Genomic DNA, 21,551 nt, shown 5'->3' on the forward strand with positions numbered 1-21,551 from the left:
AATCTATATTATTACATAGTCAGTTTGCAATCTTGATCGTGTCTGTGGCTGCTACTCTCCCAAGGTCTGTTCTTGAAGCTCCACTGGTAGCCTCAATCAGATTTTGTGTAAAGTTTAATTTCATCTCTCTTAAATTTAAATCCTCTTGACTCTAACTGTATTCTTAATCCATTTTTTGGTGATAACAGTTCAAATACTACTTCTTCCATACAGTCATCTCTAGCTGCCCATCTCCTCCCCAGTATTATTCTGTTGTTCTTTATTTAGGTTCCCTGTATTGTTTCATTTTAACATGTAATTAGAAACTCTTAAAAGTATTTGCTGTTTCTTTTGTAAAGTACCTTGTAATGGTGTATGATATCAGTGGCGTGTTATGAAATAATTGATGATCATTTTGATTACTACTGTAGAACATTCTAAATGAGTGGTACAGTTATTCTAGGAGTTACAGGTTCATAAGGCAAGTCACAACACCAGAGACCAGAGAATTTCCACCAACATGCTTATGCTCTTCAATACATTCTCTAGACCACAGAAGCTGTATGAAATGCTGATAGATGACCACTAAATCGGGATGAATAGTTGTCTGATCTACCATGTTTTGACCTTAAAGCTACAACATTTCATGAATTAGTACTCTTATTGGTTGTTATGACTGTTAGGTGGATATGATTCTGCCTCTTCTAAAGCCTATCTTTGATTTTCCTTTTTTACAGATTCCCCAGGTGAGCTACGCCTCGACCGCCCCAGAGCTGAGTGACAACAGTCGCTATGACTTCTTCTCGAGAGTGGTTCCACCAGATACCTACCAGGCTCAGGCCATGGTGGACATTGTCAAGAAGATGAAATGGAACTATGTGTCCACAGTGGCTTCTGAAGGAAATTATGGTGAAAGCGGTGTGGATGCCTTCATCCAAAAGTCTCGTGAGGATGGTAAGTGATTGCTTACACAAAGCTCTTCTTAAGTGATTAGGCCTGTAACTCCTTCTTTGTAAAGTTTTAAAGCTGCAGCCATTTATCCCATTTAAAGGGTCAATTATAAGAATGATTACTTCATTTGAGGCATAAAGAAAACGGACCAAAATGTATTGAAAGTAAAGCATATGAGACGTTTTTCAAAATAGGCTCTGAAAGATGAAAGTTCTTTTGAAGAATTCTTCAAAAGCTGCAAAGCAAATGTTCAGCCAGCAGGCAGTCTGAATTTAGTGTCCCATTGGTCCTTATTTGAAATGAAACAAGATGGGATTGGCGATGAAAGTAAGGCTTCTGTCATTGTGGTTTGTTCGAGAAATGTGTGATTCTATGGTGTACATTAAGTAAACTTAGTTACAGCAAAAAAGAATGTGTTCCTGATACCTGATAGGAAAAGGTAATTCAAAAATAGAAATGGCCGCACATGAACTTAACAGCATACCCTTGGTTCACATACAATGTGTGGCAGTCTGCAATGTTGTAAAAGTACAGAATTTGGCCCATGAGCATTTGTTTTACAAAATTAAGATGGCAATACTCAATGTTTGTGTCTTTGTGTAACAACACCCGAGCCGCCATTAGCTGGGGCACATAAAGCAGTCAGAATTGACTCCAGCATCCACACCTCGTTTATTGTGAGATCTGCATTATGAAGATGGCTGGCCACCACAAGTCATGCTATCAAAGTGATTATAGTCAGGGGGCTTGTGCTTTCCTGCTAATGGCTCATATTATGGCATTTGAATGCTGTGTAGTTAGCAGAGTGTCTATAAAAATATCGTTTAAAGTTACATCCCCATTTAAGGCCTCAAACAGTGATTATCTTGCAAACACAGTGTGGCAGCTCATCTTCTGCATGAGGTGAAAACCAAAATAGATACGCATTGAATTGTGTGTTTTCTGACATATTTAGTTACTGCTGTATCATTTACTATGTGATTTTAAATTTACTATATTGCCATAACAACCTTCAGTTAAATTAAATTTGACTTGGTATCACTCACACAAATAAAGAATCCTTTCAAACATAAAACATTAGAACAACAATAATCACTGCTCCACAACAGTCACTGAACAATAAACTTAGCAAAAACACTCAGACATGTTCATCAATGTATGTAGATCATTCCTAAGGTCAACATGTTGAGTTCATGCATCTCCACAGCTTTTGGATAAGCACCATTATTAAGTCTGATAGTTGTGATCTTATTGTCTGAGAGGTGAATGAGATGTGATGGGTCAGATAATTCTTAATGACTTGCAGAAAAAGTGTCAAGTGGTGGCAGTGATTTTAGAAGTGGTGCATAGCATACCATTCTCTCTGAAGACTTTCAGGAACTGTCTCTTATAGAACAACCTCTAGTAAGCTTTCTGGACAAAAACAGACACGATGACCTGCAATGTTAGAGTGCTTCAAAGGAACTTGAAATTCACTACTACCATACCTCAACAACCTTTTTTAAATACTTTCATTTTTGTTATATTTAATTTCAGATTATATAAGATACACCTGTACCAGGAGTACAGGAGTAAACTTTACTCCTGTATGCAGACATTTGATCATTTGTAATGAACCCCACAAGGATGGTATCTTCCGATGTTATAATCTGAGTTAACAAACTCCAAGAAGACAGATTTGTGCATTTTTCTGAAACTGTGAAATGTTTTATTATACCATCTTTATTTTCCTTATAGGTGCAGCCATTTTTCATTTATCATTACATATACTTAAACAAGTACTAATAACTAATAACAAATTTTTGGGGCTTTATAAGAATGAAAACAAATACCTAAATGGCTAATTAAACAGGAGCAAAATAAGAGGGAAAAAAAGAGTCGATGGCACACTGGTAAACTGGCATACGCACACACGCACACACACACACACACACTCCATGCTGGGGTGCAAGATGAAATAAAGAAAAAAAAAACACAGAAAGGTGAACAGGAGAAACTGCCTCACAGAGCAAACCTTAACCAGCTTTTTACTAACTGGACAGCATGAAACCTGTTGTTGATCCGGGAAGCATAAAGTTCAAAAAGGGTAATATTGTAAATTGTAGACTTCTAGATTGCAGGAGAGATAATGGTGGGAGACTTCCAGCAAGAGTTAAAAAAAAAAAACTTAACTGTAGAGGCTGCAGTCATTAAAAGCCTCCATTGGGAGAGAGAAAAGAAAAATGAAGAAAGAGAAGAAAGGTCTAGCTGGAGAAAATAAAGGAATGGGGAAATAAAGAATTGTAGAGAGAGATTCAGCCACATTGTGCAAGAGAGCCACAGCCAGCGGATATTCCCAGAACATGTGGAGAAAGGTGTCAGGGACTTTAAAAGGGCAAAGATGACATAATGGAGCTAATTCTGGTCCCATTAGATAAAATCTCTGCGGGGAAGGATAAAGTCTATGAACAAATTTAAATTGTGTGTGCTAGTGGTTAGAAGATTTAGAGCAGTTTTTCATATTTAGAAATATGGCTCGCCAGCACAACAGAGAGGGCAGAGAAAAGTTTGTTAGCCAATTAGACATATTGGGAGAGTTTTGAAGGCAGTTTTGTAGGGTAGGGAATAGAAACCAGATACCAGTTTGGACTTAGGGAGAAAGGGTTAAAGCAAATGAATACAGAGAATGAATTAGAAGAGGAGAAGTCAGGGGGCTCCTCATATCTGAGACCTCAGCTGCAAATAGATAAAATATAAAGTAGAAGAGATAGGATGCCTAGATTGAAGGGAAAGGAGCACCGCCAGGTCTAACTCATTAAATATATCTCTTAGCTCAGATATACCAGACTAAAACCGAGGGGAGCAAGAAATTGGACAACTCCAATAGCCATGGACATTTTGTTTATGGTTGCTGCTTGCTGTCCATGTGATGTGGAAGATATCTCACATCTAATGTTATTTCATCATGCCTATATAAGATGGTGGTGCACAGCTTCTACTACCCAAGTACTAGATTTCCTATGAATTACAAACAACTTTATTCTAAGTCAGTCAGAGGTCACTCTAGCAAGCTAGTTTCAAGACCTTCTACTTGCCTTTTTGACCACGAATCCTGCTCTTGTCTTGGTACTCAATGTTCAATATTTTGAATCTGTTATTCAGACCCTAGCTCACCTTTGATTTCCCCTCTATTTCCTCTCATTAGTATTTTTCATTTCCTCATTGCTGTATCATGCATTTGCCTGTTGGAAACCTTTCTAAAATTATCAGAGCATCAATCTTGACCATTCTTACGAAATCTGTGTATTAAATATTGGCACATTCATGGTGAGGGGCTTAGAAGCATTATCTTTTAGATTTATGATCTGTTTCCTGTCAAAAGGAGGTCTGGCTGATACCCATGTTCTAAAGGTTTGATGGATAATTGTGTTGGAAGAAGAGTCAGTAAAGAGGATTCAGAGACGGGCTCAGAGATTGTAGATGTTGAAGAATTGCCAGAAGACACTGCATCCTTCACCGATCAGTCTGTCCTGTTCTATTGAATCTGTGTGCAAGACAATATTATTAATTAATTCCTTTATCATTTAATTCATCCATCAAGCCCAACTCCACTGAGCAAGTCCAAGACAGTTTGAAGTCTAAAGCTTTCGCTTAGATCTACAGCATTAACAAAAAGCACACTAGTCTGTGTGAAATCTCATCTTAATGATTTTGGGACATTTCATGTGGATTTATTCCATCTAACCACTCATTTCTAAACCTGCTTCAACCAGTTCAGGGTGACAAGTGAATCTAGTCTATCCTAGCAGCAATAAGCACATGGCAGAAATAATTACAGGAAACACTTGCAATCACTCATACCAGGTCAACTTAAAATATTTAATTAACCTCACGTGTCAGGATGCCCACCCCTCAGTGCCAGCTTGTGCCCAAGCATCTGTTATTTAGCTTGAAACACTTATGTTTAAAGGTGATGGTACTACACATAACATACCATAACATTTACAAATTGCTTAATCCATTTCTGAGTACTGTAGCAGGGGGCTGAAGCCTGTCCCAGCAGCACTGGGCTTTAGGTCCTTTAAGGTCTGGCTACAGTGCACCTATTAGATAGATAGATAGATAGATACGTTATTAATCCCAAGGGGAAATTCACATAATCCAACAGCAGTATACCGATACAAAAATATATATATATATATATATATATTAAATTAAAGAGTAATAAAAATGCATGTAAAAGCAGACAATAACTTTGAATAATGTTAGCATTTACTCCCCCGGGTGGAATTGAATAGTCGCATAGTGTGGGGGAGGAACGATCTCCTCAGTCTGTCAGTGGAGCAGGACAGTGACAAAAGTTTGTCACTGAAGCTACTCCTCTGTCTGGAGATGACACTGTTCAGTGGATGCAGTGGATTCTTCATGATTGACAGGAGTTTGCTTAGTGCCCGTCGCTCTGCTACAGATGTTAAACTGTCCAACTTTACTCCTACAATAGAGCCTGCCTTCCTAACAAGTTTGTCCAGTCGTGAGACATCCTTCTTCTTTATGTTGCCTCCCCAGCACACAACTGCGTAGAAGAGGGCACTCGCCACAACTGTCTGGTAGAACATCTGCAGCATCTTATTGCAGATGTTGAAGGAAGCCAACCTTCTAAGGAAATATAGTCGGCTCTGACCTTTCTTACATAGAGCATCAGTATTGGCAGTCCAGTCCAATTTGTCATCCAGCTGCACTCCCAGGTATTTATAGGTCTGCACCCTCTGCACACAGTCACCTCTGATGATCACAGGGTCCTGAGGCCTGAGACTCCTAAAATCCACCACCAGTTCCTTGGTTTTGCGCGTGTTCAGGTGTAAGTGGTTTGAGTCGCACCATTTAACAAAGTCTTTGATTAAGTTCCTATACTCCTCCTCCTGCCCACTCCTGATGCAGCCCACGATAGCAGTGTCATCAGCGAACTTTTGCACGTGGCAGGATTCCGAGTTGTATTGGAAGTCCGATGTATATAGATTGAACAGGACTGGAGAAAGTACAGTCACCTGCAGCACTCCTGTGTTGCTGACCACAATGTCAGATCTGCAGTTCCCAAGACGCACATACTGAAGTCTGTCTGTAAGATAGTCCACGATCCATGCCACCAGGATCTACTCCCATCTCAGTCAGCTTGTCCCTATGGAGCAGAGGTTGGATGGTGTTGAAGGTGCTAGAGAAGTCCGAAAAAAATAATTCTTACAGCACCACTGCCTCTGTCCAGGTGGGAGAGGGATCAGTGTAACATATAGATGATGGCATCCTCCGCTCCCACCTTCTCTTGGTATGCGAACTGCAGAGGGTCAAGGGCGTGACGGACCTGTGGCCTCAGGTGGTGAAGCAGCAGCCGCTCCATGGTCTTCATCAGATGTGACGTCAGAGCAACAGGCCGGAAGTCATTCAGCTCACTAGGACATGATACCTTTGGGACTGGGGTGATACAAGATGTTTTCCAAAGCCTCGGGACTCTCCCCTGTTCCAGGCTCAGGTTGAAGATGCGCTGTAGAGGACTCCCCAGTTCCAACGCACAGGCCTTCAGCAGTCGTGGCGATAATCCTTCTGGACCCGCTGCTTTGCTGGCACAAAGTCTCCTCAGCTCTCTGCTCACCTGCGCTGCTGTAATTGTGGGTAGGGATGTCTCACCTATGCTGGTATCAGCAGAAGGATGGTTGGAGGATGCAGTACTCTGAGGTGAAAGTGAGTTAGGGTGGTCAAACTTGTTAAAGAAGTTGTTCATTTGGTTTGCTCTCTCCACGTCTCTCTTGATGGTGGCACCCCGCTTCAAGCTGCAGCCAGTGATGATTTTCATCCCATCCCACACTTCCTTCATGCTGTTATTGTACAACTTCTGCTCCAGCTTTCTCCTGTACTGCTCCTTCGCCGCCCTGAGCTGGACTCGGAGTTCCTTCTACACACGCTTGAGCTCATGCTGATCACCACCTTTAAAAGCCCTTTTCTTCTGGTTCAAAAGGCCCTTGATTTCACTTGTAATCCATGGCTTGTTGTTAGCATAGCAGCATACTGTTCTTACTGGAACTACAATGTCCATACAGATGTAATCAGTTTTTGCAGTCAACAATCTCTTCAATGTTCTCACTATGTGACCACTCTAGTCATTTATTTGCTATGTAACACAAATCCAGTCTCCTGTAAGTTCTTGTTAAATAGCAGTAAGTGACTACTGAGTAAGTAGCTTCTATTTGAAAGTGTTGTCATTGGAGCTGTGTAGGTCTTATTAACACCAAATAAATTACAAATACAAAAGTATGAACTGTGGAACTGCAATGACCAGGACGACACTCCATTACAGGTCTATTTAACTTACCTACAGTTTGTAACAATATTTACAAGATATTGCACCTTGGGGTCTAACCTTTAGAAGTTTGACATAGAAGCAGTTGCAGCTGAGCTCAGTGTCTCTGCAAAATAAAAGCAATCAATCACTTTCATGAGAAACAAGATGGCTCTGAAATAGATGCATTAGTGAGGAAATCTTTTGCTTTAGCTATTGTTAGCTTCCTAAAGTGGCAAGCAGTGGTGGTTTGTAATGCGGGATGCTGTGGTGCTGCCCTCCCACATATTTTAAAAACTCAAATTAATTAGAGAGAGAAGTTGGGAGCATGCACTGATACAAATGTTTACTAAACCCACCACATGACAAACCACCTCAGGATCCCAATTTAGGACCCGACTGCAGCTCTGCAATGGGCAACATCTCAGCACCACTCTAGCTCAAATGGAATGGAACAGCGTGAGGATTTTTACAGTGGCTGTAGTGCCAATCCTGCCACCAACTCGCAAATTTTCCCATTAGTTAATATGAAATAATCTTGAAATAAATGTGTTTATTTGCACAACGTGCCTGGTGTCAGTGCAGGTCAGCATCCATTAAAGATTGGTTCCGACTTGTATTTGTTTAATTTCTGTGTGAATAAAAAAAAATAAATTAGATTCTGTGTGAATACCTATATTTCCAGAGTGAAGAGTAAATGTGAGTTCTTGATCTTTTGGCAAGCATGTCACCTGAGGCTTCCCTTTAATTGGTTGCTTTCAGATTTTTCCAGGGATACAGCTCTCTGCTTCCCAGACACTCCCACATTTATTGGCAGCAAATTAGTATTTTTTAGTTTTTTTTTAATCTAATGTGATTGGACAATCTTCAATGCACTATGCCATGTTAACTTTAATGGTTCACAGTTCACACCCACCTTTAACGTTACATAAATACAGATGAGTGAGCGCGACTTTGATGGCAACTTCAAGCAGGACTTCAGAAATTAAAGAAAATTCAGTTAATTTCTTTAATGAAACATCCCTTTATAAATTGTTCACCTGAAGAACAAGATAAAGGAGCTCAGCCTGGATTTACCTGACTTAAGAATTCGAGGATAAGGATTTTTTTCCTGGTCTTGTTATGACAAATGGAGTTGGCTAACTGGGTGTGGTGCAAGTAATGCCTTTTTTGCTTTCCCTGTTTGCTGTTTTAATGTGTTGATACCGAAGCATTGAGGACGTGGGTACAAGACCTAAAACATCTTTCGGAAACATGCAAGTGGCATGAAGGTAGCCTCAGTCATCTAGACAATAGCATGAGGCTAAATTGTTTTGCAGGCTTAGTATTGCTGAACAGCTAGATGAAGACTACAGGATTGGTATTAGAAATCACAAGGAAGAGGTGACCAAAAATCGACATATCCTGTCCAGTATAATACATGAGATATAATGTGTTTGTGGTTAGTAGAACAGTGGTGTGCCTTGGCATGATTTTTGTTACAAAAAGTGTACCACTAAAGAAAAAAAGGTTGGGAAACACTGATATAGACAATAGTATGAGACTCATTTTTTGGTTGGCTTAGTGAAATGACTCAATTTAATCAGAAAGTAATTGAGAGGTGTTCAGGCCTGAAGGAAAGGAAGGCAAAATTTATCTTGAAGGAAATATTGGTATCCAGATCATGAAGGCAGACTAAGATTTATGGTTAGACCTGTCCTGTGGGTGTAGTATAAGACATGTTGGGGGGTGAGTTATGTTTTAAGATGTCTGTGGATCTTACAATGTGAATTTGTGCCAAGGTGAGTTAAGCCTGATAATGTTGGATAGGACTGGGTAGACTGGCAGAAAGTGTAGAATAAAATTAGGGTGGGACTACCTCTGTGGGTGTGGCAAATGATAAACTGGGATGCAAGACCTGAGAAAAATCAGAGGCCTAGTGATTGCATGATATGGAATTCTGGGATACGATAGAAATGGCCAAGGACTGGGCACTCAATTAGAAGAGGCAGAATAAGATTTGCATTGGACTTATGCTAGGGATGTGTTATATAGGACTGATGGAAATCCACTTTATTGGAAGATTATGGAGGTGGGGGTGTGGACATTATGGTGTGGATTTTGGCAGAATGGGGGACTGGGCAATTTGGCAGTTTCCACATCTATAGAGCAAAATATGGGAAGAATAAGGGGACTGTGGATGTGACAGACATTTGGAGCACAGAAGAAATAGGAAAGCTGACATCATACAGTATTGAGCAGCATGGTGAAAGGGAATAATACATTTTAGGCTGGATTTATCCTATGGGTCTGGTACTGGACAGGCCATGCATTAACACTATGATGAGGACCATAAAAGCATGTGAAATGACTAGATAGATAGATAGATAGATAGATAGATGTGAAAGGCACTATATACTAGATAAGTTCTGCTTCAGTTTCTTCTCCCAAATTTTTTTCACCACCCTCCACTGGTGTCCCCTGACAGCTCTCAGGAACATGTCTGATGCCAGGCTGTCTTACAATTTAAATATTTTCTCCTATTCTGGTTCCCATCTGTCAGTTTACAGAAAATTGCTGTTTTTGTGCTGCCATAATGTTTTTCCTGCAAATAAATAAGCTTCCCATCCAGGATGGGTTCCACGACCTGGGCAAACAATTTGCTACTCAGATGAATTTGGTTCCTCGACCTGGGCAAACAATTTGCTACTCAGATGAATTTTGACTCATTAGTTTGATAAGCAATTCTGAGATAAACATATTAATATTTTTTTGCTTTTTCAAATGCAGACGTTTATTATTAAGCACTTTTGCATAGCACTTTAGAATTGGACACTTGTCATGCATCTGTTCGTCAGTTACTGGTTAATAACAAGACCTAGAAAAACACTTTGTTTGGTCTTTATAGGACTTGCCAGTGACAGCACTTTACAACAGGGGCTACCTTTAGTGTATCTGTTAGTAAGTTGCTCAAGTGTAACATGACCTCATGAAACACTTTGTTCTGTTTTAATAAGTAAGACCTATACAACTCAAATGAGAACACCTTCGAAATGGCAATACCTATAGTACATGGGTTAGTCACTTACTGAAGTGTAACCGGACTTCAAAAAACACTTTATTTTGTCTTAATAAAGCGTACAAAGCACCAGTGTCTACACTTTAGAAAAGCAACTGCTTATAGTACATCTATCAGTCAGCTCCTGCACCGTAACCGGTGCTTACAAAAAGCTGTGTTTGGTCTTATCAGCGCTAGTGACACCTTTAATGTGCAATGTGCATTACTTACTGCCATGTAATCAGAGTCTAACAAAAGCTTTGTTTGTCATCCACGTTGATGAAAGGGTGAGTGGGTCTGTCTGGTTGCTATGTCTCTACCATTCCAACAGATGGCACATCACAAATATTAGTACTGCTTTTTTGAAGTCCATATCAAATGGCATATAACGGAGACATGTGCATTGCATTTGTTATTCCAACAGATGACACATCACAAACATTTGTAGCTAAGCATTTTATTACTCCAAATTTTTGTGATGTGCCATCTGTTAGAATAACAAATGCAGTGCATTTTTATACAATATGCATTACAAAACACATTCCATTAGATGGTGCACTGCAGACAATAATGCTGATAATAATGCATTGATTACTCTGATTTCAACCAACCTTACACAGGTAGCACTTCTAGTTTAGTAATAATTGAGTAACAGAATTGCCTAATACTGAAACACAACCCATAATGAAACAGTGGGAGCTTCAAAGCCTTAGAGGAAACTCTAACAGCAGGTCAATAAAGTGTATCCAAATATTTTTCTGACCCTTGGACATCTGAGGACAGCAGTCATCTGATCAGTTAACTCAGCAGGATACCCACACTGCACCATACCAAGTAAATTGTATCTGTGACATTTTGAACACATCTTGGTGTACATTGTGCTTGAAAAAAATTGCTGCTAATGTGGCTTTATTGTCTCTGCCAATTTGTAAAAGAAAAAAAAAGAGAAAATGACAGCAGTGATTAGAGAAGCTCTGCTCGACAGAAGGCTCCTAAATGGCTGAGTCTAAAACGTTTCAATCACCAAGAGAGCTAATTGCATTAAAAAGCTGTGCAGCACTTAGAGGACACGGAGCCAAAATATTTGGGGAAGCTTTACCGAAAGGGATTTTGTGTTGTTGCTATTAGAACACAGCATGACCACTCACGTTTTGCATCGGTGAGAGTCCATTTCTCTCAAGTGACACTCTGGTAATACTGGATGTGCCACTGGATCCCTGAGTCAGCACTCCATTGTATCAGGTAAAACATAATGTCAAGGCTCACTTACAGGCTACAAGTGGGACTTTCCACTCGCTGCAACCCTGCACCCTAAATTTAAGCGGAAACTAGTCAGGGGTCTCAAACTAAAGTGAGGTTCCTGCTATTTCCTTGAATGCAAGTTTAAAGGGTGTGCAGAGTACAGTGAAATTCTTACTTGCATATGCTAATCAACATGCAACACATAGCCAGTCTCCAGCACCGTAATTAGTAAGCATTACAATATTACCTTGAATTGAATTTGCCTGGAAATTAACAAAGATGTCACAGTTTGGGACTCTGTGTGTGTGACAAAACAATGCAATACTAATAGTATGATGCATAAAGCACATGGAAATGGCACATTTTAACCATATACTGCAGATTGAGCTCAGACAGGGCTGGCTGTGGCCTCTTTTCTGCCCTAGGCGAGGCTGTAAATGGTGCCCTGCCACCCTCTCTTTGTGAAACTGGAAGACGCCAGATAGGAGTCAAGATTGGGGAGAAGGAAATATGGAGGGTTGGGATACTAAACAGTGGACTTACAATTTGAGAATGCCAAGTCAAGTCAAGTTGGGGAATTTGTACTGGTACAGTGCGTTACCGCACCCACTAGACGACGAAACAACTCGGGATCCTGGTTGGTAACCTCCCAGGCAGACACGCGGTCCAGTCCTACCCTCCGGATATGACCCTCTATCTGCCACAGCCAGGTGGTTACGTGGTCATCCCCTTGGCCTGGTCCAGCCATTCGGGTCCCCAACAATGAGGATCTTATGAGCTCGATCACCCTCAGGGAAATGTGCCATATGGCTGTAGTGCTGTAACTGGCGCTCCCTCACAATGCAGGTAATGTGCCTCATTCGGGACTCCATGAGCAAGCGCTCATTCGACACAAAGTCAAATCAGTGGAACTCAAGGATTTTCCAGAGAGACACAGTACTAAAAGAGTCCAGTCTTCGTCTCAGGTCACTGGATAACGTCCATGTCTCGGAACCATATACAGTAGCAAGAATGTCAAGAGGAATAATTGATTAGTTATTGCTATTGCAAGACTGTGTCTGAAAATTTTGTGCTTGAAGGGCGCCATTTTGTAAATTACATAGGAATTGAGTTTTATTAAGCAGGCTTTACTTATTTATTTATTTGTTTGGATTTGCAATATACTGTATATTCATCAATTACCCTATAATTGTTTACTGTAACTCTCTGTTTAAACCATCATCCTAACAGGTAGTTTACAGTGATGGTAACAGTCTACTTATAATCTTACCAAGATTGCTCTATTAACATATACTTTTCATTTAGGTTACTGAAATAAATTAACAAGCTTATATTAATCACAAAGCTTAAATGAAATTGAAGTGTAACAATTGTCTTTAAACATTTACCCATGTTTCCCATTTACTGTATCCTTGCTAATGTAATATAACTATTGGGACAGATAGGGGATGCTATCGCTCCCTTGAACCCCTGTCCACGACTCCAGACACCAGGTAAAAGTCCAATTGTTGACTTTATTAAATTGCCACAGTGCACAAAGCACCCTCTCCTCCACTATAGTCATACAAACACAATAATAACTACAATAATACAATTCCCAGATGCGTTGCTACCCTTCCACCCAGCTCAGCTTGCCATCTGGGACCTCCCACATTTCTTTTATATATCCTGACCCGGAAGTGTTCCAATCCCCAGTCCATGTGACTCTCAATCACTTCCGGGTCAGGTACAAGTCCTTTTCTTCTCACCCCGGAAGCACGTCACTCTTCCTCTGACGCACTTCCGGGTTATAGGGCACAAAGAAGTCTTCGATCCTCCCTGCAGCTTCCTCTTGCGGCCTCTGTGGTATCCAGCAGGGTCTTGTATAAAAACTACATATCCCATGACTCCCTGCTGGTCTTCGAGTGCACCTCCATACTGCAGGGAGGGCTCCATCTGGCTGCCTGGGGGTATTGGCCGGGATGATAAGCCGGCCTAAGATCACACTATTCACTCAATGCACAGCCTCAGAGAGTTCTTTTCAGTGAGTAATAGACTTTTTTAAGCTTGGCAAGTATAAACGTCATAGATGGCAGTGAACAAAGGAGAACGATACTTGCCAAGTTTTAATGCATATTTCCCATTTGGGAAATGATTATAGTTTGTATTAAATGTGTCTTTAGCAATTCATTCAAGAGCTGCAATACATTTAAGAGCTGTTGTCATTTTGATCATTTAATTTTATTTTGCTATATCTGAGTGTCCTACTCTACATTACTTTGAGGATTATTATTATTTTATTATTGTTATAAAGATTTAGCATATAATGTTTAACATGTCGGCGCCCAAGAAAACAAAAATGAAACTATGAATCTGCTCCTGAAGAAACTAAAGAAACAAAAACGTACTGCGTGAAGTAAACCTCTGAGAAGATGAGTGTGGTGCAATCTGGAATTTGGCTTGTACAGGTCATCAGGCATTAAGACAAAGCATTATTAGTAAACGAAAAATAATATAAAACAATATAACCTTGAGCAAGGCCCTTAACCTGAAGATTGCTCTAGGGGTGCTGTACAATGTCCGATCCTACTCTCTGACCTGCAAAGGACATGCGATAAGATAATTTCTCCTTGGGGATTAATACAGTGTGCAAAAAAAAAAAAAAAATCAGGTTAATGGAAATTGGACAGTTGTATTGAGTCAGAATGTTTGTAAGCCAGAATCTTCATTATTTAAAAAAATGCTGACCCACCTCCCATCCCACCCCACCCCAATTTGGCCACCCTAGGTGACTGGTGTGTTTTACGTAAATAGTAGAGTCAGCCTTGGGTCTGTCCCAATCCCTTGAAATTTCCCTTGTCAATGAATCCCCAAATCATATTTTGTCCAACTTAAAAAAAGAAATAAACAATCAGAATCCAACATCTGTAGTTTATGAAAACACGTTCAAATTATGATGATCAATGCATTAACAACACTAAGACACAGACCACCTTAGACCATGACAAAAGAAACTCTAGTATGGCCCAATTATTGCATTTTAATTCTCTTCTGTTCCAGGAGCTTATATAATTTTTGAAAACACAGCCTACATGATAATCTGCAAGAGAATTACTGAACACTCCTGGAAATGAATGACTTTTTTTTAGCTATTTTTATATATATTTTGTTACTCAACCCTGGTTCGACAACAGTCAAGACCTTGGCTGCTAAATGGAAAATATCAATGTCTTCCAGATCCTTAAAAGCGTTTTTTAAAACAACAAGCTTTTCCACAGGGCTAATCAAACACATTCTGTTGGTGAGGAATCCACACGCATTGATACCTTCTGAGGGCTTGTGGCCAAATTCCAGCACATCTTTCACATCAGAAGAATAAATTAAAAGCTGTAGCACACAGGGGCGGAGGTGATGTTTCCACTTGAATTGCAGGAGTTTGGTGTGCCTTCAATGCATTTACCAGGGATCACCACTCCATAATGATAGACAATGTAAATTTAATGCATAAAAACTTGAAAATGAAATGATAGATAGATGGATAGATAGATAGATAGATAGGAAATTCACATACTCCAGCAGCAGCATACTGATAAAAACAATATTAAATTAAAGAGTAATAAAAATGCAGGTAAAACAGACAATAACTTTGCATAATGTTAATGTTTCGGGTGGAATTGTAGAGTCACAGTGTGGGGGAGGAATGATCTCCTCAGTCTGTCAGTGGAGCAGGATGGTGACAGCAGTCTGTCTCTGAAGCTGCTCCTCTGTCTGGAGATGATGCTGTTTAGTGGATGCAGTGGATTCTTCATGATTGACAGGAGCCTGCTCAGCGCCCGTCTCTCTGCCACAGATGTCAAACTGTCCAGCTCCATGTCTACAATAGAGCCCGCCTTCCTTACCAGTTTGTCCAGGCGTGAGGTGTCCTTCTTCTTTATGCTGCCTCCCCAGCACACTACCGCGTAGAAGAGGGCGCCACAACCGTCTGATAGAACATCTGCAGCATCTTATTGCAGATGTTGAAAGATGCCAGTCTTCTAAGGATGAAGGAAATGCATACATTCACAGAAAAAAGGTGAGTTACACTCAATCTACCAGCTGCCACATTTCTTTTTCTCACAGCCAGAATTCTTCATTTTAAATAAGTGCACACTGGCAAGGTGTGAATAGAAAAATGAACAAATGAGGAAAAATGGAAAAAGCAGCACCTTCCAAAGGAAAGAATTAAGTGAGAGCCATTTTTCTTCTTCCTAATTGTTTGTTTCCCAGAATTGCAAAACCTGAAACCACAAACAGCAACCAAAATAAATAAATATGGAGGCAGGTGGGTGCAATAATTATCAGAGTGCAAATGACAAGGTTATTGCCAAAATCATCTGAAAAAAGCAACTGAATATAATAATTAGGAGCCGGGGAAGTGGAAAGGCGGTGGTTGTCTTGTCAGGCTCTCCCATCTGCCCCCTCTGCCTTGACAGGAGGCGCCTGGCATCTTGTGGAGGGAGCAGCCGTGGGTAGATGTTAGATAACACTCTTGCCTCTTTTTGGAATGGAGGAACCTGTAATCATAAGATGCATATCGTCGTCTGGCAGAATGGCTGACTGGGAGCAGCTTCTTATTAGTTAACCTATTTTTGAACAGCTACGAGTTATTAAAACGATCACTGTGCCAGGCTGAAAAAGCAGTGTTTAAAATACTATGAGATGGCCTGCCAGCTGTGGGCTGTTGAAAGAAGATGATGGAGGAAAGCTCAGCAGGGAGGATGAGGTTGGGTCTGGGATGATGAAAGATGCAACACCAAGGCAAAAAATGACAACATGTTTAGTGTTTCTAAACCACTAGTGGGCACTAGCCCCAAAGGCTCAATGAGCATATAACTACGATAGCTCCATCTCATCTAAATATGATGCCAGGCTTCCAAATTCTAATCTCTACTGCACAAGTTGTTCAAAATATAAGAAAGACATTGACACAGAAAATAACTATAACTCACTTTAATATAAGTGGTGGTTTGTAATGCGAGGCACTGGGGCCTGGTATGGAAATGATTTAAAAAAGGACCACACGCATCTGCAGTGAGTTGTGTGCTCGACTGAGTGCATCATGAGGATATCACTACCATCCCTCCCAGACCTATATAAAAAATTTTGGATGTGAGTGTCAGTAGGCTTTGCACCCTAGGATCAAAGTTACCCAACTATTCTATAACATTTCAGTAATTATTTAACACTCTGATGCAGATCTTTCTGATCATAAAATAAGTTATTACAATAGCATTTGATGAGAAGAATTCATAATTAATTGCAGAATTATGGTATTTGAGGGTTTCTCTAGAATGCCTCTTTCTCTTATACGATTTGGATCCACCGAGGTATTTTTAAAATTCTACTTAAATTAAGTAATGTGAAATAATCATGAAATACATTTATTTGCACAACATGCCTGGTGTTAGCACTTGTCAGCATCCATTAAAACCTAGTTCAGAATTGTACTAATTTCTGTGTGAATACCTATAATTCCTGAGTGAATGGTGCCAGCTAAATGAAAGTGTATGTAAGATCTTGATCTTTTGGCAAGCAGGTGACCTGAGACTGCCCTTTAATTGGTTGCTTTCAGATTTTACCAGAGACACAGCACTTTGTACCCTGGACACACCCACATTTATTGGCAGCGAATTATTATTGACACGGACACACACACCCACGCATGCGAGAAGAACCATCATCTCAGTTGTGATCACATGACGCTCAGGAGACCAAGCGTATCCATACTACTCGTATTGCAAGACCTCACTCGTTTATCAAGTCAAAATGTATTAAAAATTTTAGCTCGACTTGCAAAACACTCGTAAACCAAGTTACTCGCAAACGGAGGTTCCATTGTAGTTGTTTTTTCGAATTTTTTTACATTTCCTCCAATTGCACTCTTTTTAGTCAAACAGCTTGCAGGTTTCCTATTTAAGTAACATGTTTCACAGCAAGCATCACAAAGGACTGTACAAATCAAAAAGGAATATGATAAAAAGAAACCTACAAAAGCAAAATAAATGACATCCTACCATTCATTTCATGAACCTGCTTACTTGAATTTACATTCACAGGGAGACAGAGCCTACCTCAGCAGAAATGGACTCAGGACAGTAACAAATCAGGCAGAGTATCAGTCCTTCACGGAGATGACTGAGTCAGTGAATACAAACGAAAACAGGCAGACATTCTGAGCACATCTGAGAACTGCCCAGATATAAAAACAGAATCTAAAACAATGAACTGAATGTATGAAAGTTTTAAATGATGGGAAGAGTTGATAGAGAGCACAGCAGGGTCAGCGTCAGGGTGGAAGGTACAAAAGACTCAGTAATAAAACAATTAACTTTGGATATAGCAGATCTACAATGCAAGAAAGAAAAGGAAGACTTTTAGGAAGGATTAGAATAGTAGGAGATAGCCAACATGGCTTTGAGATCGCAAGCAGGTCAATTTCCAAAAAGCTATGGCGCTCTACAGGTTAATAGAGGGCATGATGAAGATGATCTGTAGTCTGGAGGGGTTGAGATTAACAGTCCTGCCAGTTAATAGCAGAGTTTTGAAAATGATTCAGTAAAGTTATTTGGTTGTTGTTTACTATGTCTGAAGTCAGGATTGTGGCAATTGTATTTGAACCAACTTGTAATCTTTCCAACTTTGTGAAGTACTTCCATTAAAACATTTATTAATACTAATGTGGTGTAATGAAAGTGTGGTAAAAGATGAAGATGAAGAAATATACCTTCAATCATAAAGGGTGTCAAGCCACGGGAAGTCCTTGTTTATTGTGGACCTGAAGACCATTCTGTGTACAAGATAATGAGATAGATGATAATAATAGATAATGATATTAAACTTACACACAATTTTAGTTACAATTATATTGCAACTACAATTATATTAACATATAACAATCTAACTCATTTTACCGCTAGAAATGAATCTTCTGTATAATATAAAATGTCATTAATATCCTAAATTTCCCAAAATTGTGTAATTTAATTAGAAAATATGCATTATTATTAAAATCTAATAATATGCAAAATTACTTTCAATTTCCAATAAAGAAGAACTTTATACATTAATAATGTGTCAGGGGTTAGCCCATTTCTACTTTTAACTCTACAAGTTTTTAAACTTACCGTCTTAGCTTGACTCGACAAAAAGGTGCCAAGTTTTTCCTTTTTATTTTTCCTACAGACAGGAATTTCAGGTATAATAACAAGTTCAATTAAAACTCATTCTGGCTTCTCAAATAATAAAGCAATTGAACAGTAGTGTTAGCCTGATAAAAGCTGCAAATAAAGAATACTTTCTTTTTGGTTTTAAAAGGGACAATGCTCAGTAAGCTAGGGCTAGTAGTTTAAAAAAGGATTAGTAGCAATAGCAACATACAAAATCCTCCAGAGTAAGTCCAGTGCTCTGTAATTATGAGGAATCGGAACTCATAGTCACTGCCTGGAAGCAGAATAGGAGTGTGCTGGCAATGGAAATTGGAGTTCTAGCCAAAGCACGGCGCAGCTCCCATTGAATTCCACCATTTACTTAATGCATACATGAAACTAGTATTATTTACATTGATAGTTTCATGCATAAATTGTATTTTACTTCAATATCTTCTAATCTTATCTGTGCAGCACACTTGCTGGAGTTACACAAGCTCCTCCATGCAGGAGCAGTTGTGACTTGGAAGCTCAAAGTATTCCTTTGAGAATATCTGACGTATTCTTTAAATGAATAAAATGAGTTATTTCCATAGATAGATAGTACCAGAGGCATTACCAGCAGGGTTTGCTCAATCACATTTATAAAGATGACCCTTAAATTTCCCTGTTTCATGGTGACAATAACAACTACATTTATTTCTAGTGCACATTTCCAAACACAGGATGTAGCTCAAAGTGCTTTACAAAATGCTAAAGAAATAGCTACAAGAAAAGAAAAACAAATTAAATTAGATACAAATATGGGCTTACATATGTAACATATATACTTGGTAGAAATGGAGAATTTTATATTTATATGTTGTATTGCATTCTAAATCTATGAACGGTGATGATTCTACAGGATGATAAAGTCAGATGTTTGGGAAGACAGAAGAATGAAAAAAAGGAAGAAAAAACAAAATCTACATGGGATTCAAGGCAAAACAACCACTTAGCCCCCACTGGGCATTCTTGCTAACATATATGTTTTTAAGTTACTCCTCATTGTTTCCAGGCATATTCTTGGAGGATTTGATGCAGTGGGTTTTGTGGACAGCCGGGGCACTCACCTTCATTTGAACATCACAGATGGCTGCACAGTGCCCTGAACAGGCAGCAGTGGAGCAAAACACCACCACAGACAAACAGAAAAGAAAGATACTCACTTTCAATCACAAAAGTTCTCACATATTACAAGTCCAGGCTAGGTCTTAGTGAAGAAGGGCTGAGACCCTAGATGCAGCATTAAATATCTTTTAATATCAATGTCCAAAGAGCTGAACTCTCTCTCTTTCGCACTCACTCCATCACTATGATATATATACTGTATATAAATAGTAAAATAAAGAGAGGAACACAGAAAAAGGTTTTAGGTAGCCACCCCATATACTTAAAGATTGTGTGAAAAATAAGAGCAAAAAGTCATCAATATCTCTTTACACAGATTTGTCCAAAACAGAACTGATGCATAGTTAACAAAATGGCATTTTTAAAGAAGGTGGTGGAAGAGACATCATCCAGCCAAAAACTGGAAGTCATGTCATTTGGCCCAAAACTAGAAGTCATGTCATTGGGCTCAGAATCTGAAGTGAAATGGAGGTGGAATTTTTCCTTTGGTGGTCTGCATAAGAAAGAGAGAAAGGGTTAGTGCACACTGCCACCCCCTGGTCCAACATGGAATTACCCTCTTTCTAGCCCTTTAGTTGCCTCCCATGCACACGTGTATGACAATCTATATGTATAATTCACTAAGGGCATGCAAGACACTGAGCGCAAGCAAGACAGAGCCCCGCCCGCCAACGCTAAGACCATGGGATACGCTCGACAGAGCCCCGCCCGCCAACTCTAACCCTCCTACCGCGTCATGGGATACGCACGACAGAGCCACGCACGCCAACTGTAACCGTCCTCCCAGGTCCAGCGTCCCTCTCGAGGCACGCAACAACTCACCACACACATGCACCTCTGAGCCACGTTAATTTTACACCGCACGCAAGACAGAGAGCCACGCCTGCCAACTCACAGAGCCCAGCCCACCAACTCTAAGACCATGGGATACGCATGCATTTAGTGTATAAATGGATATAAATAATTGCATGTAAACGATTCGCCAAAATCTGTTGTATGTAAACAATACTGTTTAAAATGTTATTGTTTTTTCATCAGAAAACCCGGTTTCCACGTCTACCTGTATTAGTTTAAATGGCACTTTTACCACTCGCAATAGGGCAGATGCGCTGACTTATCGTGTCGACTGGGCAACACAGTGAATGCGGCGTCTATCTATATATGTCTATGTTTTCCGTAGCCTGCTACAGGAAGGTACACTCTCGACCATTGGCATTGGTTTCGCTCCTTGCCATTTTCGTTATACTGCGCCAGTGGTTTCCTAAGCTTCCTTTGTTATACTGAATTCCTTTCTCACCGTTTTCCATTCCTATTCTTACACCGGCGTATGCTACGGCGGGCTTCGGCTAGTATACTATATTTATATTGTGTGTATATATATATATATATATATATATATATATATATATATATATATATATATATATATATATATATATATATATATATATATATATATATTGTGACGGCTGGCCCCGGCACAGACAGACGGACAGCATATTTTGCTCCACACACTGTTTATTGACACTATTTACAGTTCAGTGCACTCACGCAACCCCAGTGCCTTCTTGCACCGATTCCCCCAAAGTCCAGGGCCCACAGTCTCTTGTGCCTTCCTGGCCGCCTCCTGTCCTCGCTCTCCAGCTCAGTCCTTCTTCCTCCCGACTTCCACCAATGACTGGAGGGAGGCGGCCCCTTTTAT

At 39.9% G+C, this 21,551-nt stretch overlaps 1 protein-coding gene across 1 annotated transcript in view; it reads left to right on the forward strand.

Moving 5' to 3' along the window:
- LOC120525960 (metabotropic glutamate receptor 4-like) overlaps window positions 1-21,551 on the forward strand; it is a 963,211-nt gene that overhangs the window by 426,327 nt on the left and 515,333 nt on the right. Inside the window, 1 exon segment of the mRNA XM_039748705.1 lies at window positions 717-933. Within this exon segment, the coding sequence (XP_039604639.1) occupies window positions 717-933 (217 nt within the window).

This window comes from Polypterus senegalus, chromosome 3 (assembly GCF_016835505.1).
Source record: "Polypterus senegalus isolate Bchr_013 chromosome 3, ASM1683550v1, whole genome shotgun sequence".
In the NCBI taxonomy this organism is placed as follows: domain Eukaryota; kingdom Metazoa; phylum Chordata; class Cladistia; order Polypteriformes; family Polypteridae; genus Polypterus; species Polypterus senegalus.